General features: G+C 43.8%; 1 protein-coding gene across 3 annotated transcripts in view; it reads right to left on the reverse strand.

Moving 5' to 3' along the window:
- LOC111974829 (AP-1 complex subunit beta-1) overlaps positions 1–23,009 on the reverse strand; it is a 50,571-nt gene extending 27,562 nt beyond the window's left edge. Inside the window, exons 1-18 of one of the 3 annotated variants that reach the window (XM_024002857.2) lie at positions 22,902–23,009; positions 20,826–20,886; positions 20,335–20,440; positions 19,983–20,118; positions 19,584–19,829; positions 19,169–19,359; positions 18,774–18,995; positions 18,174–18,294; positions 17,915–18,010; positions 15,968–16,083; positions 14,101–14,266; positions 9,951–10,049; positions 8,425–8,684; positions 7,693–7,903; positions 5,560–5,589; positions 5,326–5,463; positions 3,512–3,657; positions 3,270–3,399 (exon numbers count right to left, since the gene is read on the reverse strand). In XM_024002857.2, coding sequence (XP_023858625.1) covers positions 3,270–3,399; positions 3,512–3,657; positions 5,326–5,463; positions 5,560–5,589; positions 7,693–7,903; positions 8,425–8,684; positions 9,951–10,049; positions 14,101–14,266; positions 15,968–16,083; positions 17,915–18,010; positions 18,174–18,294; positions 18,774–18,995; positions 19,169–19,359; positions 19,584–19,829; positions 19,983–20,118; positions 20,335–20,440; positions 20,826–20,862 — 2,451 coding nt within the window. In that variant the 5' untranslated portion in view covers positions 20,863–20,886; positions 22,902–23,009. Of the gene's footprint in view, positions 1–3,269; positions 3,400–3,511; positions 3,658–5,325; positions 5,464–5,559; positions 5,590–7,692; positions 7,904–8,424; positions 8,685–9,950; positions 10,050–14,100; positions 14,267–15,967; positions 16,084–17,914; positions 18,011–18,173; positions 18,295–18,773; positions 18,996–19,168; positions 19,360–19,583; positions 19,830–19,982; positions 20,119–20,334; positions 20,441–20,825; positions 20,921–22,631; positions 22,881–22,901 lie in introns of those variants that run through there. The other 2 variants (XM_024002858.3, XM_024002856.1) reach the window with 2 other exon arrangements.
- Between the last annotated feature and the right edge of the window lie 1,567 nt (positions 23,010–24,576).

Below are 24,576 nucleotides of genomic sequence, written 5' to 3' on the forward strand. Positions count from 1 at the left end.
CTTCCACACGGCTGCAACACAAACAAACATGGAGGAGAGTGAACGTGACACAGAGCACGGAGACACGGAACTCGTACCTAAGAGAGGGGCTACTTTGGTCGCATGGACGTGGTTTGGGTATGAAAAGTCTGACACGGACCAGAAAACCGTCCTCTGCAAAATATGCCGCAGGCCGGTCCCGACAACAGGCTCAAACACCACTAACCTCTTTTACCACCTATGCAAGAATCATGTGAAACAGTACGGAGAGAGTCTACGGATGAGACCCAAAAAAGTACAGTCCAGTGCTCAAAACAAACCCCCGACTCAGACGTTGCAAGAGGCTTTTGCCCGCGGCACACCATATGGCAAAGAATCATGAAGATGGAACGAGATAACAGCTGCCTTTACGACTTATATCTGCAAAGACATGGCCCCAATTTACACAGTCGAGAAACAGGGGTTTCGTGAGTTGGTGCTAACACTCGACCCAAGGTACCAAATGCAAATTGATATGTGACACGTATTAATGCCAAAATAACATGCAAAACAGGCAAGCCCCCAAAAATATATTTTAGGCCTATATTTATTTTGTTTGCAACCATAGTTTAAGTGTTTTCTATTTACCTTTTTAGAGATATTAATATATTGTTACATGCTTAATTGAACATTTTCACAAAGGTTCTAAATAAAAGGAGGAATAATCAAATATGAGGAAGTACCTTGTATTTGTTGAGTAGAATTCGAAATGTAATAAGAAATAGGCCTTTACATGTGGTCATTTTATATAAACTATTTATTCATTGAATTTACAAAAAATGTGCTATATCGTGATATGTATTGTTATCGGCATATGAGATTTTGGCTTTTGCAACAGCTAATGGGGATCCTAATAAAATACCAAAAAACACACTGTTGACGTTCTGTGGTGGTCGCTGCAGTAGGGAGGAGAGACAACGTGTGCTAGTCACACAGTTGTTAGCGTTTTTTTGAACACAGCAATTCTAAGCCAGGACAAGCACAATCAAATCAATTGTGGTCGGACTCCCTCAATCATTTGTGTGTCTTAATTATTTCAACAAACAGTTCACTTAAAGCATCAGACAAGCTCAGTGCATATAGTTGATTTGATTAAAACACATAGTATGTGTCTATATGGAAAAATACACATTTAAAAAGTTCGACCAATCGAAAGAACAGACTCTTGGTCGCCCAAGATTTTTTTTTGTCGGGGACAGCCCTATTCTGAATAAATAACTGCCATTGCGTGTTCTCTTCTTTAAAGTTCTAATGGCTGCTGTATTTAACATTCAGCAAACAAGAGCTTGAATCTCTCTTCGAACAGTCTATTAGTATAAGAAATGCTAAAAGAAAAGATGTCCAGCCAGCTATTCTAGTCTAGCTTTTCCTGGGACTCCAAGAGCTAAGTAGCGTTTTTTTAAGTAGACACGGCAACGGAGCGGAGGTGCGTATTGCGCAAGAGACAGAGGCTATAATTTAGAAGCTTATGCATAACACATCATTCGTTAGCTAAATATAAGGCTAATACTGCATTGAATGTATTACCTTAAAGAGGTAGGCTCGGACAACTATATATACACACACAGTGTACAAAACATTAGTAACACCTTCCTAATATTAAGTTGTACCCTCTTTTTCCCTCAGAACAGCCTCAATTCATCAGGGCATGTCCTCTACAAGTGTTCCACAGGGATGATGGCCCATGTTGCCTCCGATGCTTCCCACAGTTATGTCAAGTTGGCTGGTAGACCATTCCTGATACACAAGGGTAACTGTTGCGTGTGAAAAACCCAGCAGCGTTGCAGTTCTTTACACACTCACACTGGTTCATCTGGCACCTACTGCCATACCCCATTCAAAGGCACTTAAATATTTTGTCTTGCCCATTCACCCTCTGAATGGCACACATACACAACCCATGTCTCAAGGCTTAAAAATCCTTCTTTAACCGATCTACACTGATTTTAAGTGGATTTAACAAGTGACATCAATAAGAGATCATAGCTTTCATCTGGATTCACCTGGTCAGTCTATTCGGACGGGATAGGTTTTACTGGGGGAGCTCAGGTAATGTAATTATGTGCACGAGCACAAATCACCACATCTGTATTTTAGTCCCGTCCGAATCTGTCATGCAAGTAATTTTTACTTGGCAGGAAGGTTATTATCCCATCCTTAAAAACCTACAGTTTTTCGGGCAAACTCTCACGTCCTCTGATAACACATATCCCGTGTGAATCATCATCCCTGTGTATTGAAGGATATTACTGAGTTTAACAGGTGCTGCACCCAGTTTGGATAAGAACATGGGAACAAATTAATGCTTAAAACAATAATGCTATGCATGTAGTCTACAAATGGATATGTTTTGTCACATATCAACTTTTCAAGTGCCTATTCCTCTTTCGCCAAATACGTCAGTTAATTCAATTTGTGCATAGGTTACAGTTCATGGTTGTTATTGATAGGTCTTATCATTTTGACTTTCTTCGAACTGAAGGCCATTAGGCCAATATTAGGCCATCCCTAGACATTTAAAACATCTTCCCACCTAGAAGAGCCTCCAGGCTTCTGTCATATTTATCCATTTTGAATGAGGAAAACAATTATTACTGGGCATTTGGGTAAAGCTAATCCCATCCGAATCGTCCACTGGAAAAAAACTGACATGCTGGGGTAGTAATTACATCACCTACATTCTATAGTAATACTAGTCCCGTGTGAATAGGGCTTTAGTCATGGAAAGAGCAGGATGTTCTGTACACTCAGTGCATCTCAATCTTGACCAGGATTAGGCCGATCTATTTTGGATGCAATTTGAATGGAATTGATGGAGAGAGAAAGACTGCGGCAACGATATTTGAGTGACAGGCTGTTCTAAAACTCTTAACAATGAAAGAATAAGGTGACCCCTTATTCTTTCAAAAAGTTACCATGATGAGATGATAAACACATTGAACTACACTCCGTAGTGAGAAGCAGTGTCCCCACCATGAGCGTCGAAGACTGGTCATGCAGATAGCAGAGAGGAGGCCGTTGAGAAGCCAGACTTAGACAGCGCATATCATTTAACAGTGCCATTTCACGTCATGCTGTTCATATAAATAATTTATTATAAATTTACCGGTTTCTTGCAGTTATTTATCCTGGGAAAAGGGAGTGGGTTTGGGCTGGATATCTCAGTAACCCGGTTCCCACTATTCAACCCTGGTCTGAAGCAGCCTAGTCTCCTGAAACATCCTGTACAACTAACGTTGTGGGAAAGTTACCTGCAGGTTGTTGAGAGGGTCCATCTTCATGACTGGCCCAACAGTGCTGAGGGGGAGGCTGACTTCAATGGTCTGGTTTGGGCCGAGAGGGGTGAGGACCTGGAGTGGGCCGGCAGGGGCCAGTCCAAAACTAGAGAGAGAAGAGTCCCAGTCAGAACTAGATTTTTTTTTTWAAATCACATTCACACCAGAGATGGTTTCCTTATGACAGTCATATAGACTGTGACGGATGTTCCTCTCACCTGTTCCTGTTGAATTGGATGGCGAAGTCAGTCATGATGCTCATGGCCTTGTTGGTGAGGACCAGCTCCATCTGGATGACTCCAGCACGCCGGGCGAAGGTCCCAGAGATCTCCAGACCTTTAGCCTTCATGGCTTGGAGCCACACCTGAGGAAAGAGGAACGTCTCTACAGTTTGTATTAAATAATAATAATTCAATTTATTTGGCAGACACCTTTCAGGGCACTCAATGAAATATCACATTAACAGTAGAATCCATACATCAGGTCAGAAAATCAAGAGCATCAATCAAAGTACAATTTAAAATCAAAAGGACAACACGAAACAGGGAAGGGTTGGGTAGAGGATTCAAACAAACCTTACCCTAAACCATATGTTGGGGGGGACACGCATTCAATTGTTTTCCCCCCTCAATCTACACACAATAACAAAGCAAAAACTATTTCGTAATTTTTGTAAATTTATTTTAAAAAATATATATAAATATATCAAATTTACATAAGTAAAAACTCTTTACTCAGTACTTTGTTGAAGCACCTAAGACAACGATTACATCCTTGAGTCTTCCTGGACATGACACTACAAGCTTGGCACACCTGTATTTGGGGAGTTTCCCCCATTCTTCTCTGCAGATCCTCTCAAGCTCTGTCAGGTTGGATGGGGAGCGTCGCTACACAGCTATTTTCAGGTCTCTCCAGAGATGTTTGATTGGGTTCAAGTTCGGGCCACTCAAAAGACATTTAGAGACTTGTCCCGAAGCCACTCCTGTGTTGTCTTAGCTGTGTGCTTAGGGTCGTTGTCCTGTTGGAAGGTGAACCTTCACCCCAGTCGGTGGTCCTGAGCGCTCTGGAGCAGGTTTTCATCAAGGATCTCGCTGTACTTTACTCCGTTCATCTTTCCCTCGATCCTGACTAGTCTACCAGTCCCTGCCACTGAAAAACGTCCCCACAGCATGATGCTGCCACCACCATACTTCACTGCAGGGATTGGTGCCAGGTTTCCTCCAGACGTGACACTTGGCATTCAGGCCAAAGAGTTCAATCTTGGTTTCATCAGACCAGAGAATCTAGTTTCTCATGGTCAGAGTCCTTTAGGTGGCCTTTTGGCAAACTCCAAGCGGGCTGTCATGTACCTTTTACTGAAGAGTGGCTTCCGTCTGGCCACTCTACCATAAAGGCCTAATTGGTGGAGTGCTGCAGAGATGGTTGTCCTTCTGGAAGGTTCTCCCATCTCCACAGAGGAACTCTGTAAATCTGTCAGTGACCATCGGGTTCTTGGTCACCTCCCTGACCAAGTCCCTTCTCCCCCGATTGCTCAGTTTGCCCAGGCGGCCAGCTCTAGGAAGAATCTTGGTGGTTCCAAACTTCTTCCATTTAAGAACGAAGGAGACCACTGTCTTCTTGGGGACCTTCAAATGCTGACATTTTTTGGTACCCTTCCCCAGATCTGTGCCTCGACACAATCCTGTCTCGGAACTCTACGGACAATTATTCTGACATGCATTGTCAACTGTGAGACCTTATACAGACAGGTGTGTGCCTTTCCATATCATGACCAATCAATTGAATTTACCACAGGTGGACTCTAATCAAATTGTTGAAACATCAAGGATGATCAATGGAAACAGGATGCACCCGAGCTCAAGTATAATAGCAAAAGGGTCTGAATACTTACATTTTTAATACAATTTATAAAAACCTGTTTTTGCTTTGCCATTATGGAGTACTGTGGGTAGATTGATATTTAATCCATTTTAGAATAAGGCTGTAACGTAACAAAGTAGTATCAATACTATCATACTCTATAGACACTCACTGTCTTGGGCGGAATGTATGCTCCCATCGGCATGCKAACCCCCCCTCCGAGGTCAAAGAGATCTCCAAGGCCGCCTCCCACAGGAGCATTTAGAGAGGCTGGCATCACAGCGGGAGCCGCGCCAAAACCAGCCCCCATCTTTGGATGAGAGACCATGTTAAAAGACCTGAACATCAAAAAAATTGCACCGAAATATTATTTTTCAAAATTAAATGTTTAAACAACCAGGCTTACCGCAGGACTCCCACCAATATCTCCTCCAAGCTGAGGGAAGAGAGACAGGAGTTCAGTTTATACATTATTAGAARGGTACACCTTATTCCAGCAGGTTGAGGGAGATGCTAGAGGAAGACTGAGGGAGGGAGGTGGTTGTGTGATGAGGGGTTGCTAAGATAACCCTGTTCCATGACATATGAAAAGCATGGTTTTTAGACTGGGGAAGGTGAGATGAGAGCATACAGAACAGTGTTCTATATCTATGATGAGAGCTACTGGAGGGTCATATGGAGGTCGAAGAGCGCAGGACGAGCATCATGTATTCAGGTTCATTCAGATACCTCAGAAACTGTAAATACCAACTGTTTGCCAGCACAGTGGTCAGTTAGGTGGTTACACAGAAAAATTAGTATTGAAATACATCACTCTCAAAAAAAAATTAATTATGAAGAGATGAGTGCAAATGGAAACCAGAAATTAATAGGGCCTAAACATCTAGAGTAGCATGTTAAAATCATAACAAATACAGCTAGCTACAGTAAAGGCTTTTGGAACAACAAACACAACAAGACCTACAAAAGGTCTCAGAGGCCTGAAATAAACATGTTGAGACGATAGGAAACATCTCTGATCTACTACAACAGACAGTGACACTGCAGCTAGAGATGGTGAGAGGTCATAGTACAGCACAGGGTATCATAAGGGGACTCCAGTCTAGTCTGTCTAGGAGCCTCTACTGATGCCCCTCAACCAACCTCAGCAGGGGGGCTGTGCTCAGTAGAGCTGTGGTCAGGGGGGCTGTCAGTGTGACTGTAGTCAGTGTAGTCAGTGTGGGTGTACACTGGCGACAGGGGCTGAGGTTACGGAGACTGTGGAGGGTCCGTCCGCGGGGGAACGTGTGGCTGATGGCAGGATGAATACAGTAGGGTTGTCCATGTTAGATGTATTCATTGACATGGAACAATCAGGATGCATCAAGCACAGAGAAAGAATATTGAAGAGGTGAATACAGCACACAGTACACACACACACACACACACACACACAATGATAATGCCCTACTACTAGGCTTGGGCAGTATACCAGGGTATTTTGAAAAGCCACAGGATGGTTTTTCCAATAAATAAAAAAACAATTTATTTGTAGTTTTTCCAATAAATGTGTATATTTGTAGCTACGTTTTAAGTGATTACCTGCAGTCAACTTGTGCAATACCATAGGAAATTGCATTCTTCATTTCTCCTGTCACATTATTTTAAATGATGAAGCTTACCATAGTTCCCCAGAACATTTGAGCCAGTCACATGTTTGTAAACAGCACAACGGGAGAAAGCGAGCTGGGGAGTACATAGCATTCTATAGCTATCAGCGAGCCTCTGTTGTGCAGCGCACATGAAGTGATGACGTTACACTTGTATGCAATTCACTACTAAATGTTTACCATCAGATATCTTATAAGAGCTTTCTGCCAGAAGTCAAAGCGCTCTGGATGAATTCTGTACAGCTGCCAATTATTCCCCGTGCTTCCTACGATCGTTCCCCCCTCCCCCTCTGCCGTTCTTCTCCCATCTGCTCCGTGTATACATGCTGCTCTTCCTTCAGAAAAACCTTCATCACAACTTTTTGCAAATGTCCACACTCACCGAAAATGACGTTCTGTAGCTACGCGTGTATAATTTTATGTGCTGAATTTGCAATTAGTTTATGTTCAGTAGCATTTAGCTAACAACATCTATGTCATTTCACAATTAGTTTGTGCAAATTTTGTTAGCATTCTGTAATAGAGACCCAATGGTCTTTTCTTGCGTTTTTAGCGCTCCCTTGTGTGCTATGCCGGTATTACCGTAAATCCAGGTATGAGAGAAGGACAGTATGACAATATAAAAGTCTGGATACCACCCAAGCATAGCTACTACATCTAACTAATGATGATGTAATGTGATGTGTGACTATAGATATGTCCTCTCCCTCCTTGTACTTTAGTTACCGGTTCAGACTCATCCATCTGCAGGTGTGGAATAAAAAAAAAAAATTATAAAGAAAGAGGAAAACACTCAGTCAAAAAGAAAAATAAGAAAGCAAAAAAAAAAAAGACTATGTTCACTGGTTGACCAGGGGTAGCAGCACAGCAGGCTACAGTGAGGTACCTACCAGGCTGTCCAGACCTCCACCAAGGAGATCCATGCCCCCCATCTGCATGCCGGAGGTGGGGGGGGTGGGGCCAGTGGTGGTTTGGGGTGCCATGTCCAGGTTGAGAAGGTCCCCCAGGAGGTCTCCCTGCGAGGGGATGATAGAGGTGGCAGCTTCAGGGGCAGAGCCCCCAGCAGTATTGCCCATCTCTGGGCTTTCCGTACCCTCTCCTCTGGGGGATGGAGAGACCAGGACAGAGGGAGTTAGACAACTGCAAAGATTCACCACGATAAAGGGGGTATTTAAGAACTTCACTTGTTTAACCTGGTTTGAATTCCTAAAAATGTAAAGAGAAGCCTAGTCTCAGCCAAGCTAAATTATCTAGAACTCTTGATTCAATAAACCAACCCTGCTTAATAATTGGTCCTAAGGTTATTTAAGGGAACACCATCGGCACATCTTAAATGCAATGAAAAGAACAATTAAATGGCATTAAGATTGAATTTAAAATCAGCCCAGTGCTGTGTGCTGCACTTCATGTCTGCTGGGAACACAGCCTCGTGAGATCTTTCGGATATCTCTGATTCATCGAACGTGGCTTAAGCCAGTATAAAGTAAGGTATGCTTTACACAAAGTAAAGACTGGGTGTACTCTAGGGGTAAATAACACTATTTAGGGGAATTACTCAGGTGCAAATAAGGTGTTTAGTCAGGGAAACTCAAGTGGGCCCTAAAAGTGTGTGTGTGTCTCACGATCCAGTGCGGGCGGGGAGCCTTTTGTGCATTACACCGCGGCTGCCCTCCACGAAGGCGCTGGGAGGCTTGTGGTAGACGGAGGCCAGCGTGCCGATGTGGCAGATGAGCTCCTCCAGCAGGGTGGGCTCAATCAGGTCCGTCTCCTCTGAGATCAGAGGCTTCTCGGCCAGCACCACCTCCTTGGCAGCCACAGGGTCAGTGGAGAGCAGACGCCAGTAGATGTAGCCACGGTCTCGCAGGTCCGGGTTGTCAGAGTCCTGCAGACAAGAGATTGAGAGGATGACTGATGTGGTGCATAATAAATAGTAACTGCTTCACAGACTCCGCTCTCTGCCTGTTCTTCTCACTTATGTCATGTCAGATACTAAGCAAATAATCTAAGAGTCAGGTTAGGTTCGATTCCCTGAGGGGTATAGCTAGAATAATCTACTCAGTCAATAATAAGAAAATCCAAGGGAAGATTTGAACAGCATCAGCATGGCTTAGAAGACACGCGGTACAAGGACATAAAAACCAGAACATCGGGAATATATTTTTGGTCCTGGCAGCTTCCTGGCAGTGTTGAAACTCCCCTGGCACTAAGCTCAAAAGTTAATGACAACTCCCACAGTCTGAGGAGAGAGATGAACTACTCATAAAACACACTAATAACACCCAAAACACAAGATGTTCATCTAATGCAACACTCAAACTCAAAAACACTCCGTCTCATCAGAAATAGTAGGGTACCGTTTATGGTGACGTTGTCACACTGGCTGTCAACTTGACACATTTCAATGAGTATCCCACTTTTCATATTGCTTCAGCAGTGCTGGAATGGCTAAGCCCTATCGTCAGGCAGACGCCACACGTGAATGCGTCATTCCATTTGTGGGAGGGGGAGAATCACGAATAAAAGCAGCCATTTCAATAGCGTCCCAGCAGGCTAGTTATTTATGGAGTGAAGGACATTAGTGACAGCCACAGGAAGCACAGTAAATAAAATGGTGCCCTTGTTGTCAAGTTAGTCAAGGACATCCCATAGTAATTAGACCAATAAAAGAGCTTCAAGCATTTAGACTACCCCACCAAGATCACAGCCCATCTTTTAAACTGGGTTGTTCCCATCTTTTAAACTGGGTTGTTCCCATCTTTTAAACTGGGTTGTTCCCATCTTTTAAACTGGGTTGTTCCCATCAGCATTTGAGCAGAACACAATCAATCTTTATGTCCTTATTTTTGACCTTCCCTTTTCCTGGTGTGTTGCTTGGCTAATTGGCATATTTAGGATAACACTTGAAGGTGCTCCAGACTTTCTGGAGAAAAGGGTAGCCTAGTTGTTGGAAGACAGGACTATACATCTCCCATCTCTCTTACTTTTGGGAATTCAAAGTCAAGACAATCTGGTTTCTGTTCTTCTATTGGGCAATTAGAGTGACAACTGACATGGCCTGAAGGCCCTGGCATAAGAAGCGTTGGTGTGAGACTGTGGCTGATTAGATCCCTGCTGTTGACTGTGTGTGTGTGCACACCGGGACACTCACCTGTGTGGCCAGGCTTAGCACCTGCTGCACCAGCTCCTGAGTCTCAGTGGGTTTCTTCAGGAACAGCTTCACTATGGCTGTCAGCAGCTGCAGTTGCACCTGGGAAACCAGAACAGACGAGACCAGCTACAACTCACTCATACATACTACGCACACCAACTCAGCTTATAGCTACAGTTGAAGTCGGAAGTTTACATACACTATAGCCAAATACATTTAAACTCAGTTTTTCACAATTCCTGACATTTAATCCTAGTAAAGATTCCGTGTCTTTAGGTCAGTTAGGATCACCACTTTATTTTAAGAATGAGAAAATGTCAGAATAATAGTAGAGAATTATTTATTTAAGCTTTTATTTCTTTCATCAGATTCCCAGTGGGTCATAAGTTTACATGCACTCAATTAGTATTTGGTAGCATTGCCTTTAAATTGTTTAACTTCGGTCAAACATTTCAGGTAGCCTTCCACAAGCTTCCCACAATAAGTTGGGTGAATTTTGGCCCCTTCCTCCTGACAGAGCTGGTGGAACTGAGTCAGGTTTGTAGGCCTCCTTGCTCACAAACGCTTTTTCAGTTCTGCCTACAACTTTTCTATAGGATTGAGGTCAGGGCTTTGTGATGGCCACTCCAATACCATGACTTTGTTGTCCTTAAGCCATTTTGCCACAACTTTGGAAGTATGCTTGGGGTCATTGTCCATTTGGAAGACCCATTTGCGACCAAGCTTTAACTTCCAGACTAATGTCTAGAGATATTGCTTCAATATATCCACATAATATTCCTTTCTCATGATGCCATCAATTTTGTGAAGTGCACCAGTCCCTCCTGCAGCAAAGCAACCCCACAACATGATGCTGCCACCCCCGTGCTTCACGGTTGGGATGGTGTTCTTCAGCTTGCAAACCTCCCCCTTTTACCTTCAAACATAATGGTCATAATGGCCAAAGAGTTCTATTTTTGTTTCATCAGACATTTCTCCAAAAAGTAACGATCTTTGTCCCCATGTGCAGTTGCAAACCGTAGTCTGGCTTTTTTATGGCGGTTTTGGAGCAGTGGCTTCTAACTTGCTGAGCGGCCTTTCAGGTTGTCGGTATAGGACTCGTTTTACTGTGGATATAGATACTTTTGTACCGGTTTCCTCCAGCATCTTCACAGGATCCATTGCTGTTGTTCTGGGATCGACTTGCACTTTTCGCACCAAAGTACATTCATCTTTATGAGACAGAGCTCCCTGAGCGGTATGACGGCTGCGGTCACATGGTGTTTATACTTGCGTACTATTGTTTGTACAGATGAACGTGGTACCTTCAGGCATTTGGAAATTTCTCCCATGGATGAACCAGACTTAGAGGTCTAAAAAAAAAAATCTGGGGTCTTGGCTGATTTCTTTTGATTTAACCATGATGTCAAGCAAAGAGGCACTGAGTTTGAAGGTAGGCCTTGAAGTACATCCACAGGTACACCTCCAATTGACTCAAATTACGTCAATTAGCCTATCAGAAGCTTCTAAAGCCATGACATAATTTTCTGGAATTTTCCAAGCTGACCCACTGGAATTGTGATACAGTGAATTATAAGTGAAATAATCTGTCTGTAAACAATTGTTGGAAAAATTACTTGCGTCATGCACAAAGTAGAATTCCTAACCGACTTGCCAAAACTATAGTTTGTTAACAAGAAATTTGTGGAGTGGTTGAAAAACGAGTTAATGACTCCAACCTAAGTGTATATAAACTTCTGACTTCAACTGTACATACATAAACTCAGCAAAAAAAGAAACTGCCCTTTTTCAGGACCCTGTCTTTCAAAGATAATTCGTAAAAATCCTAATAACTTCACAGATCTTCATTGTAAAGGGTTTAAACACTGTTTCCCATGCTTGTTCAATGAACCATAAACAATTAATGAACATGCACCTGTGGAATGGTCGTTAAGACACTAACAGCTTACAGACTGTAGGCAATTAAGGTCACAGTTATGAAAACTTAGAACACTAAAGAGGCCTTTCTACTGACTCTGAAAAACACCAAAATAAAGATACCCAGGGTCCCTGCTCATCTGCGTGAACGAGCCTTAGGCATGCTGCAAGGAGGCATGAGGACTGCAGATGTGGCCAGGGCAATAAATTGCAATGTCCGTACTGTGAGACGCCTAAGACAGCGCTACCGGAAGACAGGACGGACAGCTGATCGTCCTCGCAGTGGCAGACCACGTGTAACAACACCTGCACAGGATCAGTACATCCGAACAGCACACCTGCGGGACAGGTACAGGATGGCAACAACAACTGCCCGAGTTACACCAGGAACGCACAGTCCCTCCATCAGTGCTCAGACTGTCCGCAATAGGCTGAGAGAGGCTGGACTGAGGGCTTGTAGGCCTGTTGTAAGGCAGGTCCTCATTAGACATCACCGGCAACAACGATGGGCACAAACCCATCGTCTCTGGACCAGACAGGACTGGCAAAAAGTGCTCTTCACTGACGAGTCGTGGTTTTGTCTCACCAGGGGTGATGGTCGGATTCGCGTTTATCGTCGAAGGAATGAGCGTTACACCGAGGCCTGTACTCTGGAGCGGGATCGATTTGGAGGTGGAGGGTCCGTTATGGTCCGGGGCGGTGTGTCACAGCATCATCGGACTGAGCTTGTTGTCATTGCAGGCAATCTCAACACTGTGCGTTACAGGGAAGACAACCTCCCCCCTCATGTGGTACCCTTCCTGCAGGTTCATCCTGACATGACCCTCCAGCATGACAATGCCACCAGCCATACTGCTCGTTTTGTGTGTGATTTCCTGCAAGACAGGAATGTCAGTGTTCTGCCATGGCCAGCGAAGAGCCCGGATCTCAATCCCATTGAGCACGTCTGGTTGGATCGGAGGGTGAGGGCTAGGGCCATTCCCCCCAGAAATGTCCGGGAACTTGCAGGTGCCTTTGTGGAAGAGTGGGGTAACATCTCAAAGCAAGAACTGGCAAATCTGGTGCAGTCCGTGAGGAGGAGATGCACTGCAGTACTTAATGCAGCTGGTGGCCACACCAGATACTGACTGTTACTTTAGATTTTGACCTCCCCTTTGTTCAGGAACACATTATTCCATTTCTGTTAGTCACATGTCTGTGAAACTAGTTCAGTTTGTCTCAGTTGTTGAATCTTATGTTTATTCAAATATTTAGACGTTAAGTTTGCTGAATATAAACGCAGTTGACAGTGAGAGGACGTTTCTTTTTTTGCTGAGTTTACATACATGCAGTACAAAAAAGCAGTATGTACTAAACAACATTTGCACAACACTTCAAACTAAACACGTACTCTACAAAGAGTTCGGCATGTAGCGTTTAATACTGAAAAAAATTACAACTCAACAGCCTGAACAACAATCTCTCTCCAATGTATCAATACTATGTCTAAATCTGTACTACTAAAATGGAGCAGAATGAATTAATCTATGGCTTGTGGTTGTGGTTTCCAAACAAGCAGAGCTAATCCCGAAACAAAACATGTGCAGAATACTCTAGACTACTCCGTATACATGGATCCACAGAGGAGGATATAATACCAACTGCTTCAAGGAGGAAACACTACACACTTCAATTTCTACTGTAGTGTTCCCATTAAAGTGTCATGTTTTTTCCATTATTATCATCGAGAGACTGGTTAGAAGATGACGTTTATAGGAAACAAAGACGAGGTACTTAAAATGTCTCTCCACGAGTCTACAGTTTTTCCTAACTTCATCAAAAACAGCTTGAATTCTTAAAGTAAATCAATGCTCTTTCACAAGCAGTGCCTTTAAGCGTGCCATAACCAACCAGTCAGCATCTTCATAAAGCTGCTGTTGTTGCCTCTTGATAGCTAAAACAGCAGTTATCCTGTGAGACTACAACAGCCCCTCTTTTCAAAGTCAGCCAGTCAAGTATAGGCCTACTCTCTCTTGCTATAGGCTACTAAATGTAGTCCCTCCCTCCCCCAATATCTCCCAGTATTCACAGAACGGTTCCATTGAAGCCTGTTTAGAGTGAGCAGTAAACGGCATATTGCCAGCGTCTCAAATGGCACCCTATTCCCTATGTAGTGCACTACTTTGGACCAGGGCTAATAGTGCACTATATAGGGTGCCATTTGGGACAGGGCCCATGTGTGAGTGAGTCAGACCTGGGTGCTCTCGTCGTGGAAGCCCTCCAGGAAGCTCTCCAGCAGTTCGTCAGCGTTGTCGATCCTCTCAGCATACTCTCCTACGATCCAGATCATGGCTGCCCGGGCCTCCGGCTCATCCAGGGAGTCCAGGTTCTCACACAGCGTGGCGATCACACTCTCATACCTGGGAACAGACCATGGTTAGGAACTAATGAATCAGTACCAAGTCATTGTCCACACACAGACGGAAAAACATTTTCAAATGGGAAATTGGTTTGCAGTCATTTTTTTTTTTTTTTTCTCGTTTTACCATATTTCTCAACTGTTGTCAGTTGAATATAAAATGTGATCGACTCTGCAGCATTCCTCAAGAATGGTATTAGCATAAATGCCAACACAGCATCTGAACAGGCTGTGCTGGAGCAGTAATGCGAGCCAAGGGCAAGGCAATAGAATCTGTTCATGCTGTTGCATAGACAAAGAAACATTTCACAGCCTCTGAACCTTCACTTCACTAAATTATAGGACTTTTATTTTGTTTTACTCTTTGCCCCTGTATTTACATGACTGCACATAATAAAATATTTTGTGGGCTTTCTTGCGAACACAATTACAAAACTTCATAATGGATGAACTGCTATTTTCTGCATCACTTTTTGCTGAAAAAAAAAAGAGAAAAAAAAAGAGGGAACAGAATGTCTTTACAATAAATTACGATGATTCACTACCCAACACCTAAAAAGACCAAGAAAAGAGTTACCAAACAGGACAAACAGCAATCATCCATTCCCTGGCATAAAAAGAATGTAGGAATATACAGCAACAGCTAACAAACTTAATTACAGAGTAATGCAGGTTCAATGAGTGACTCGTGGCTGTGAGGTCATGTTCAGTAAACAGCAGTCCAGTAAGTTAAGTAGGTGCAGGGTGACATGGACTGGGTTTCCAGTCGGTAGGAGGTTTGTCTGTCTATGTGGCACATGGATCCAGCCTACTGAGCCTTGATAGAGTAGGGGTCAGGCTCTGGCTGCCTCTGACTGGGGCTGCCTGGGCGTTGTCAGGGGCAGGGATTCAGCGCTACGCACTGTGGACTGACACCTTGCATAGCTATGAGTGAGAGAGGTTAGAGGAGTCTTCACTCGGCCCAAAAGCTCATTTTCATGCCTTTCACGATGAAAGCCAAGCAGAAAACCCGCTGTCAGAGTAATGAGCTTTCTCCCTACCTCTCAGGCCAAGATGTGATCTGGGTGGCAGTGAGCCGGAACAGACAGGGCTCCAGTGTGTGGGTGCGGATATGTGCGAGTATAAATGCATTTGCTAGCGCTAGTACGCTATGCTTGTCTTAAGTGACAACAGGAGAAACCATAGACCATTTTAACAAGCATGGCAATCTCTGCTGAGGTGTAATACAACCTCTGTATGACTCATTGAATATCAATCTCCCTCAAAATTGTCCATGGCTGGTTTAGTCCATCGCTATACTTCTGGTTGCCTTAAACACTAATGAGATTGCCTGTCAGATCTCAACAGCCTATCTATCTTGATGGTTGGAATGATTTCCCAGTAAACATCTTGCACACAGAAAAATAACACTACCCTACTTACATCTGTAAGTGCTTCCTGGTTAGGCTCCTTCACTGATTAACTCAGTTGTGATATACGCAGTGCCTCTTCCATCAAAGTCATTCATTTCGCCTTATAATTGTGAAACGATTTGAGGATCCATTCATAGGAAAACCAAACACGAACTGGGTTATAAGGATTGCGAGCCCTATGGGCCCGGGTCAAAAGTAGCATACTGTATAGTGAATTGGGTGCCATTTGGGATACAACACTGTGTAATAACCAGGCCTGGACCTGACAGGACCATCAACAGGTGACCTACTTGTTTGGGTACTTGCGGAAGATGTCCTTGATGACCACGATGGCCTCCTGCACCACATAGTTGACCTTGGTCTGGATGAGGTCCAGCAGGGTGCTCACACAGCGCTCCGCTGATTGCTGACAGACAGACAGATGCTGTCAGCCAAACACAGAGCAGGCCAGAGAGACCCTACCAAATCGGCATTATTCAGGCTTTCAATAGTTATGGTGACAATCATCTGGCTTGGTCATCACCAGCATGAAAAAGCTCCAACATTTCACAGACATATATATACACTGCACAGTAAACTCATGACACACATTCATTAGGCTAGCAGTAAAACAGAACAGTTAACGTGAGGGTTTGCTGTATAGGACTTTAAAACACTATGTATATGACCTGTCATGGCCAAAAGTTTTGAGAATGTGGAAATTAAGATTTGTGTCAAAGTTTGTTGCTTCAGTGTCTTTAGATATTTTTGTCAGATGTTACTATGGAATACTGAAGTATAATTACAAGCATTTCATAAGTGTCAAAGGCTTTTATTGACAATTACATGAAGTTGATGCAAAGAGTCAATATTTCCAGTGTTGACCCTTCTTTTTCAAGACCTCTGCAATCCACCCTGGCATGCTGTCAATTAACTTCTGGGCCACATCCTAACGCAGCCCATTCTTGCATAATCAATGCTTGGAGTTTGTCAGAATTTGTGGGGTTTTGTTTGTCCACCCGCCTCATGACGATTGACAACAAGTTCTCAATGGGATTAAGGTCTGGGGAGTTTCCTGGCTATGGACCCAAAATATCGATGTTTTGTTCCCCGAGCCACTTAGTTATCACTTTTGCCTTATGGCAAGGTGCTCCATCATGCTGGAAAAGGCATTGTTCATCACCAAACTGTTCCTGGATGGTTGGGAGAAGTTGCTCTTGGAAGATGTGTTGGTACCATTCTTTATTCATGGCTGTGTTCTTAGGTAAAATTGTGAGTGAGCTCACTCCCTTGGCTGAGAAGCAAACCCACACATAAATGGGCTCAGGATGCTTTACCGATGGCATGACACAGGACTGATGGTAGCGCTCACCTTGTCTTCTCCGGTCAAGCTTTTTTCCCCAGATACCCCAAACAATCGGAAAGGGGATTCATCAGATAAAATGACTTTACCCCAGTCTTTAGCAGTCCAATCCCTGTACCTTTTGCAGAATATCAGTTTGTCCCGATGTTTTTCCTGGAAAGAAGTGGCTTCTTTGCCGCCCTTCTTGACACCAGGCAATCCTTCAAAAGTCTTCGCCTCACTGTGCATGCATATGCACTCACACCTGCCTGCTGCCATTCCTGAGCAAGCTCTGTACTGGTGGTGCCCCGATCACGCAGCTGAATCAACTTTAGGAGACGATCCTGGCGCTTGCTGGACTTTCTTGGGCGCCCTGAAGCCTTCTTCACAACAATTGAACCGCTCTCCATGAATTTCTTGATGATCCGATAAATGGTTGATTATAGGTGCAATCTTACTGGCAGCAATATCCTTGCCTGTGAAGCCCTTTTTTTGCAAAGCAATGATGACGGCACGTGTTTCCTTGCAGGTAACCATGGTTGACAGAGGAAGAACAATGATTCCAAGCACCACCCTCCTTTTGAAGCTTCCAGACTGTTTTTCAAATTCAATCAGCATGACAGAGTGATCTCCAGCCATGTTCTCATCAACACTCACACCTGTGTTAATGAGAGAATCACTGACATGATGTCAGATGGTCCTTTTGTGGAAGGGCTGAAATGCAGTGGAAATGTTTTTGGGGATTCAGTTCATTTGCATGGCAAAGAGGGACTGATCACACTTCATAACATTCTGGAGTATATGCAAATTGCCATCATACAAACTGAGGCAGCAGACTTTGTGAAAATTAATATTTGTGTCATTCTCAAAACTTTTGGCCACGACTGTACAGCTACATCTCCTTTCCCTCTCTCACCTCCACTTTGATGGCACAGCGGCCGATGGCTCGGACTGCCTTCCGCACAAAGTCCACATCCACCTCAGTGGCATACTCCTTCAGCTCTGCCAGCACCTAAAAAAATACACCAGCATGGGGTCACCAATACTGGCTTTCATCTTGTCTAGGAATCACATTACTGCTTGTCCATGTTACTTCTCAAATTATTACTTATTGAATTAAAAAACATGGCTTCTAAAGGTTCTAACTGTAACAGTAGTGTGTGTGTGTGGGTCACCTGGGCGATATTAGCTTGAGATGCCAGGCGGATCATGATGTCCAGTTTCTCCAGCTTGACGTAGATGGGATCGTTGTACTTCACAAAGAACACCTTCATCTCATGCTTCAGGATCTCTGGGCTGCAGAGAAAAAAGTATGATTGCCATCAATAGAACATTTATTTGTCATTTCAATAACGGTGGAATTAGCAGAATACAGCCAACACATCCAAACTATTTAATGTGCCGAGGAATCACTGGTAGCGTCCCAAATGGCACCCTATTCCATATATAGTGCACTACTTTGGACCAGGGCCCAGGTCAAAATATGTGCACTATATAGGGCAAGGTTCTCCAACCCTGTTCCTGGAGAGCTACCGTCCTGTAGGTTCACTCCAACCCGTATTTAGCGCACCTGATTCTAATAGTTGGTTGATAAGCAGAATCAGGTTAGTTACAACTGGGGTTGGAGTGAAAACCTACAGGAGGGTAGCTCTCCAGGAACAGGGTTGGAGAGCCCTGATATAGGGACGAGAGCGCTATTAGGACAGCACACACACTGAATAACTGTATTAAGCTGAGACACTCATTTCTGCTGGTAGTCCCTCTGTCCCTCCTACCGTTTCTGTACGATGAGGTTGATGTTCCTCAGGGCCACGTACTGCAGCTCGGGCTCTGCAGACAGCAGGGTGACCAGGGGCGGGGCCAGCTTCTTCAGCAGGGTGCCATAGTAGTCCAGGTCCTTAGGAAGCATCTCCATGAACTTCATCAGCACCTTGACCGCCGACAGCACCACCGCAGAGTTGGCATGGGACAGACGGGGGGTCACCCGCTCACAGATACTACAGAATGAGAGAGGGAGGACAGAGATGAGACAAGAGACGAGTACAGATAGAGGGAAGGAGAGAGTGGGGAAATGTACACTTCATATACAGCAGATGGACGTGGACACTGACAGGGAGAATCAGTGTGTCAGATAAAGCAATAAACTAGTAGGCATCCGGTGCTTTCTGACCTCTGGGACTCGCGGTCGTCGCGAGGGGTGTAGTTGGCCAGGCAGTCCAGAATGAAGATCTGACCCCACTCGGTGCACTCGTTGAGGGCCGTCAGCAGCTTGTTGATGGACTGGGGGTTCAGGTCCAGCAGATTACTGTTGGGGTGGGACTCTGCAATCTCAGACAGGGCTGCCACAGCATTCGCAACCACCTGAAAGAGAAGGAGAGGGCCAGAAAGTGGGCAAGTTAGACTGCAAGAGCACATATCTCATTGCAGCCCACTAGGGTAACAGAGGTCAGTCATTGCCGAATGGCAGCCATGACACTTCCCCACACCTCTCATTCTTGAAAAGTAGGACTTTAGTTCTAGAGCCAGTAGGCTAACCCAAGGTCAGGTAGTCTAGCAGGCTGGTCACCCTGCCATGGGAGCCTCACCATAGGGTTGGAGTCAGAGATAAGGTCCTTGAGGGTGTCCAGGAAGCCCTGGTCCTCCACCAGCTGGGCATTGATGTCATGGAGCTTAGCCACACACACAGCTGCAGTCTTCCTCACGTAGGGGTCCTCGTCCTTCAGACATTTCCTCAGAGGCTCACACAGGTACTCAGTGATCTTGTCCACGCGGATGCAGCCCATAGTACGCACAGCCAGGGCCCGGATCAGGGGGTTAGGGTCCTCACAGTCCTGAAGGGGGAGGAGAGTCTCTATGTTAGTTTTCACACACTGAGGAGTATTGAGATGTCGCTACCAGTCCTCTAACTTAACAGACAGTGAGAAAACCCTTTAGAGCAATAGGTCAGTATTGTTTGTCGGACCTGCCCTGGTTTTGTGCTTTACCTTGACGAAGGTGTTGACAGCCATGATGGCCATGTCGGGCTGGCTCTTGGCATAGTTCATCAGGTACAGGTAGACTAGCTTCTTCAGCTCCAGGTTGTCAGTCTGCATGCAGTTCACCACATCTGGAAACAGGGCACTGGGGGAGGGGGAGCCATAGATCATGAGGATCTATGAAATCAGCTACTAGTGAATTATAGGATCTCTATGTGGGAGCAGAGTCAGGATGGGCCATAAATATTGACCACATTCTCACATGTTCAGAGATGACACAGTGCCATCTGAGGGTGGCAATGGACAATGTTATAGCGCATCTTTTGACCATGAGTTTCTGACATAGTCTAACAGGATTCACCTGACATCTTTTCCAACGGTCATGGAGGCAATGACCTTCTTCACAGCCTCCTTCTTCTTCTCCTTCTTATCACTGTTCAGCTCGGCTTTCAGCTCAAAGATCTCTCCTGCGCACACATGAAAACGGAACATAACAGATAGCAGAAGTGTGTGTACGTGGAGTAGTCATACATAATGCGGCAGATCAAGACTGGTATATATAACCAGTCACTGTAGGGTGCCCTGCATATAACCAGACACGACCACATTAATTATTATAGAGATTAGGTTGACATAGAACTGTTTAAACAGTTTGTGGTTGGGAGCCATTTTTTTTCTATAACATTTTCTAGGTCTCCCTGACTGATTACACAACATTTGGATTAGTGCCTAAAAACAAGTCATGATTCATGACTAATATGACAAGAGTAGCCTTAAGCTGAGCTCTGAATAAAGGTTAACAATAAATAGGCCAACTTGAAATTCACTTTGGAAAGTAATAAGTAATAAGACCTTTCTTTGTAGTGGTGAAATACTTGGAGTCCGTCATCTTGGATCCAAATTGTCGGTTCTCCTGCAAGGGAACGAGAGAGAAAAACTTGTTTTCCCTAAAAGGAGAGGGATCCACAAAGGAGACAGGAAACTGTAAAAGTGCAAGTGTAGGCAAAATAGGAGGACGTTCTTTCTTCCATCACTTGGACACTTGGCTGTGATGTTTTTCTATGAGATAACACAATGGACAATGTGTAAAAACACATTGGTCGACTAAAAAACAGCACATACTCAAATCAGCCAGCCTGACTGGTGGTGTCCTGCCGGGTCTACAGAATCTCAGTATGCAGCCCTGGAGCCCTGCAGCGCACAGCACTATCCATTTCCTGTTGTTGAATTCCACTTTATCCTTTATGCTAAAGGTCTTCCCACAAACTAAAAAACACTACTCTATACTAAAAAGCAACACTGAAAGTAGCAAGCTTTGAAAGTAACAACGCTGTGAAAACAAACGCATTTGTCTCTTATTTCACTGAACCCCCCCAACTTTAGAACAATATGATGAGTTTTGGCAATGTGTCTCACATGTTGATGCAATATGAATGGTGCTGTAGCAGTCAGTGCGTTGACTCCATGGACCATTTCATCAATCATCATTAAACGCCCAGTATTAATACTTTTTTTTCTGCACAAGGTAGCTCTATAGACGTCAATGTAAAGTTTGACTGTATGAACAAAAAAACAAAAATGCCACTACTACCACCATGTTATCACACCCTGCTCCCACAGTGATAACGCAGAGAGCACAATGCCTGTTGAGAGGCCGTCTGGATGGGCAAAGAGAACAATGACAGGTGGAAGATAAATGTTGCTGCCCACCGCCCTGTCACACTGGCTGGACAAGTTTCTAAATTGCAGTGCTGTGTGGTGGTGGTTCATTTGACAGGACCCTCAAATTCCCTGGGTCTAAAAGTCACTACTCTGAGATTAGATTTAGCTCAAACCCTGATAGAGTAATGTTAGCTAAAATGTTATAGTTTGAGGTGCATGAATAAAATGTGTTACCTACGTTCAAATGTGTAGGAACTGTATTACTACTGTATCATGACCACCAGATCTGTGGCCCTTTGGGAACAAATATATGAACTGAGTATGCTCACAGTAAGGCCTAATTGCTGTGTTATGGCAATAACTGGCAGTCAACAGCCAGCTGTCATAATGCAAATGTTGCCTCAACAGACTGCCTTTGCATCTAACGTTAGCATTAAGTCAATTATTCAAAGATACAAGTTGCTGTAAATTAATCACTATTTTTTAACAACTAGTTAGCTAGTTTTCAAAAGTTTAGTAAAGGAGTTGAAACTAACAAACAATGCGTGGCATCTGACCGAGAACAGGAGCCATTCGACAGCTGTCAAAATCAAGCGTTTGACCGATTGTTATTAAACTTACCTAACTGTTAACTAGCTAGGTTGCTAATAGTGTTAGCTAGATGGCACGCTAGCTGCTTAGCTACAACAGATGGTAGTTTAATAAACCCGGGGCCATAACATATTGAAATACCCTGTAAATTAGCTAATTATGTGTATAAGGTACAATGTTAAAAGCCCTGGCAAAATATGATCATCATAACTAACTCGTTTTCACACTTCCTCATTGTGATTACTAACTAACATTAGCCAACATTTAGCTAGTTAGCCAGAATGGTTAGCATTACCTCGGCTCTGCTGTCATTCACCTCAAAAGCTAACTTGTATCAAGACAAATGGAATGGCACAAATTAGATTTTAAACATAGTTATCTTTCTAACTTCGATTGATCACTCACGCATAATTGATTAGCCCACTCCATGTTTGTTTGCTGAATGAACCTGCTGCTCAACGACTGTACAATTTGCTAGCTAGCTGATGCTCTGCAGTCTGGCTAAAGAAATGACCTTCTAATGTAGGGGCTTAAGGAAGCATTTGCCGGGATAGTTAAGCTCTTAATCTATCGACCTATTTTCAAATCCAACTCCACAGAATTAACGTACCTACTGAAGTTAAAATTAGACACGACACAGAGTAAAATGGAACATAAAATCGACAGACAGCTTACCGTGGCGAAGTGTGTTTAATTTGTCCTGGCTTCGTTCGTTCCCTCCCACTTGAAAATCGCCATCATATGTTGTTTTTTTACTTCCGACTTCCGTAATAAGGTTATTACGCTTCAATGGGACAGAAGTCCGTGTGTTTTGGGGATTCTGGATGACGAGCCAGCTAGCAACAATTACAATAAGCGGGGAATCGTAGGTGGCTTGTTTCATCTTGTTCTTTTTTAACTAGGCAAGTCAGTTAAGAACAAGTGCTTATTTAGAATGACACCTAGGAACAGTGGGTTAACTGCCTTGTTCAGGGGCAGAACAACAGATTTTTACCGTGTCAGCTCAGGGATTCAATCTAGCAACCTTCTGGTTACTGGCCCAACGCTAGGCTACCTGCCACTCCAACATGATACCATGTCTTGTTTTGAGGTGTTTTGATTGATGTCATGTCTATTCTAATATGGCTAAAATTCACTAGCTTAGCTAACCATCAGCTGTAACAATGTATTTGAGAGACAAGTGCTCATTGTGCACATTTATTCATGTTTTCAATAAACATTGGAGATAAATTGTTGACATGTAAACTATATTTTAAGCCAACCCCATCTGTTTTACCCCATAGTTGGGCATGCATTGGTTTTGTAGCCAAACTACCAACCCATCTATATGAACATGACTCATTTGGTGAGAATAATATCTTTCTTCAATTAACTAGGATATCAGATCACTATTTTCACATGATATACACTGAACAAAAATATACACGCAACATGTAAAGTGTTGGTCCCATGTTTCATGAGCTGAAATAAAAGATCCCAGACATTTTCCATATGCACAAAAAGCTTATTCTCTCTACTTTTGTGCACAAATTGGTTTACATCCCTGTTAGTGAGCATTTCTCCTTTGCCAAGATAATCCATCCCCCTGACAGGTGTGGCATATCAAGAAGCTGATTGTACAACATGACAATGCTGGGGACAATAAAAGGCCACTCTAAAATGTGCAGTTTTGTCACACAATGCCACAGATGTCTTAAGTTTTGAGGGAGTGTGGAATTTGCATGCTGACTGCAGGAATGTCCACCAGAGCTAGCTGTTGCCAGATATTTTTATGTTAATTTCTCTACCATAATCTGCCTCTAACATCGTTTTAGAGAATTTGGCAGTATGTCCAAGCAGCCTCACAACCTCAGACCACGTGCATGGCGTTGTGTGGGCGAGCGGTTTGCTCATGTCAACGTTATGAACGTTATGAACGCCATCACCTCAGGTTTCAGCATGATAATGCACAGCCCCATGTGGCAAGGATCTGTACACAATTCCTGGAAGCTGAAAATGTCCCAGTTCTTCCATGGCCTGCATACTCACCAGACATGTCACCCATTGAGCATGTTTGGAATGCTCTAGATCAGGGGTGTCAAAGTCAAATGGACGGAGGGCCAAATAAAAAATTTAGCTACAAGCCGAGGGCCGGACTGTTCGAATGTTCATTGAAAAATTTTTAAATGACGCATATAGTCTAGTGAACCTAATTGAACCTACTGAAAACCTACGGCAATGGTGTTTCTGCTCAGACTCACATTTAAAAAGAGTTGCCTTTTTTCTGGGCAAACTTCGTCACAAACTTTAATCATGCAGTTTTTGATGAAATCCCCCTCCGTAAATGGCCGGGCTGATTTAGCGATCTCTT

The sequence above is a fragment of the Salvelinus sp. IW2-2015 genome, linkage group LG15, assembly GCF_002910315.2.
Source record: "Salvelinus sp. IW2-2015 linkage group LG15, ASM291031v2, whole genome shotgun sequence".
Taxonomy (NCBI): Eukaryota; Metazoa; Chordata; class Actinopteri; order Salmoniformes; family Salmonidae; genus Salvelinus; species Salvelinus sp. IW2-2015.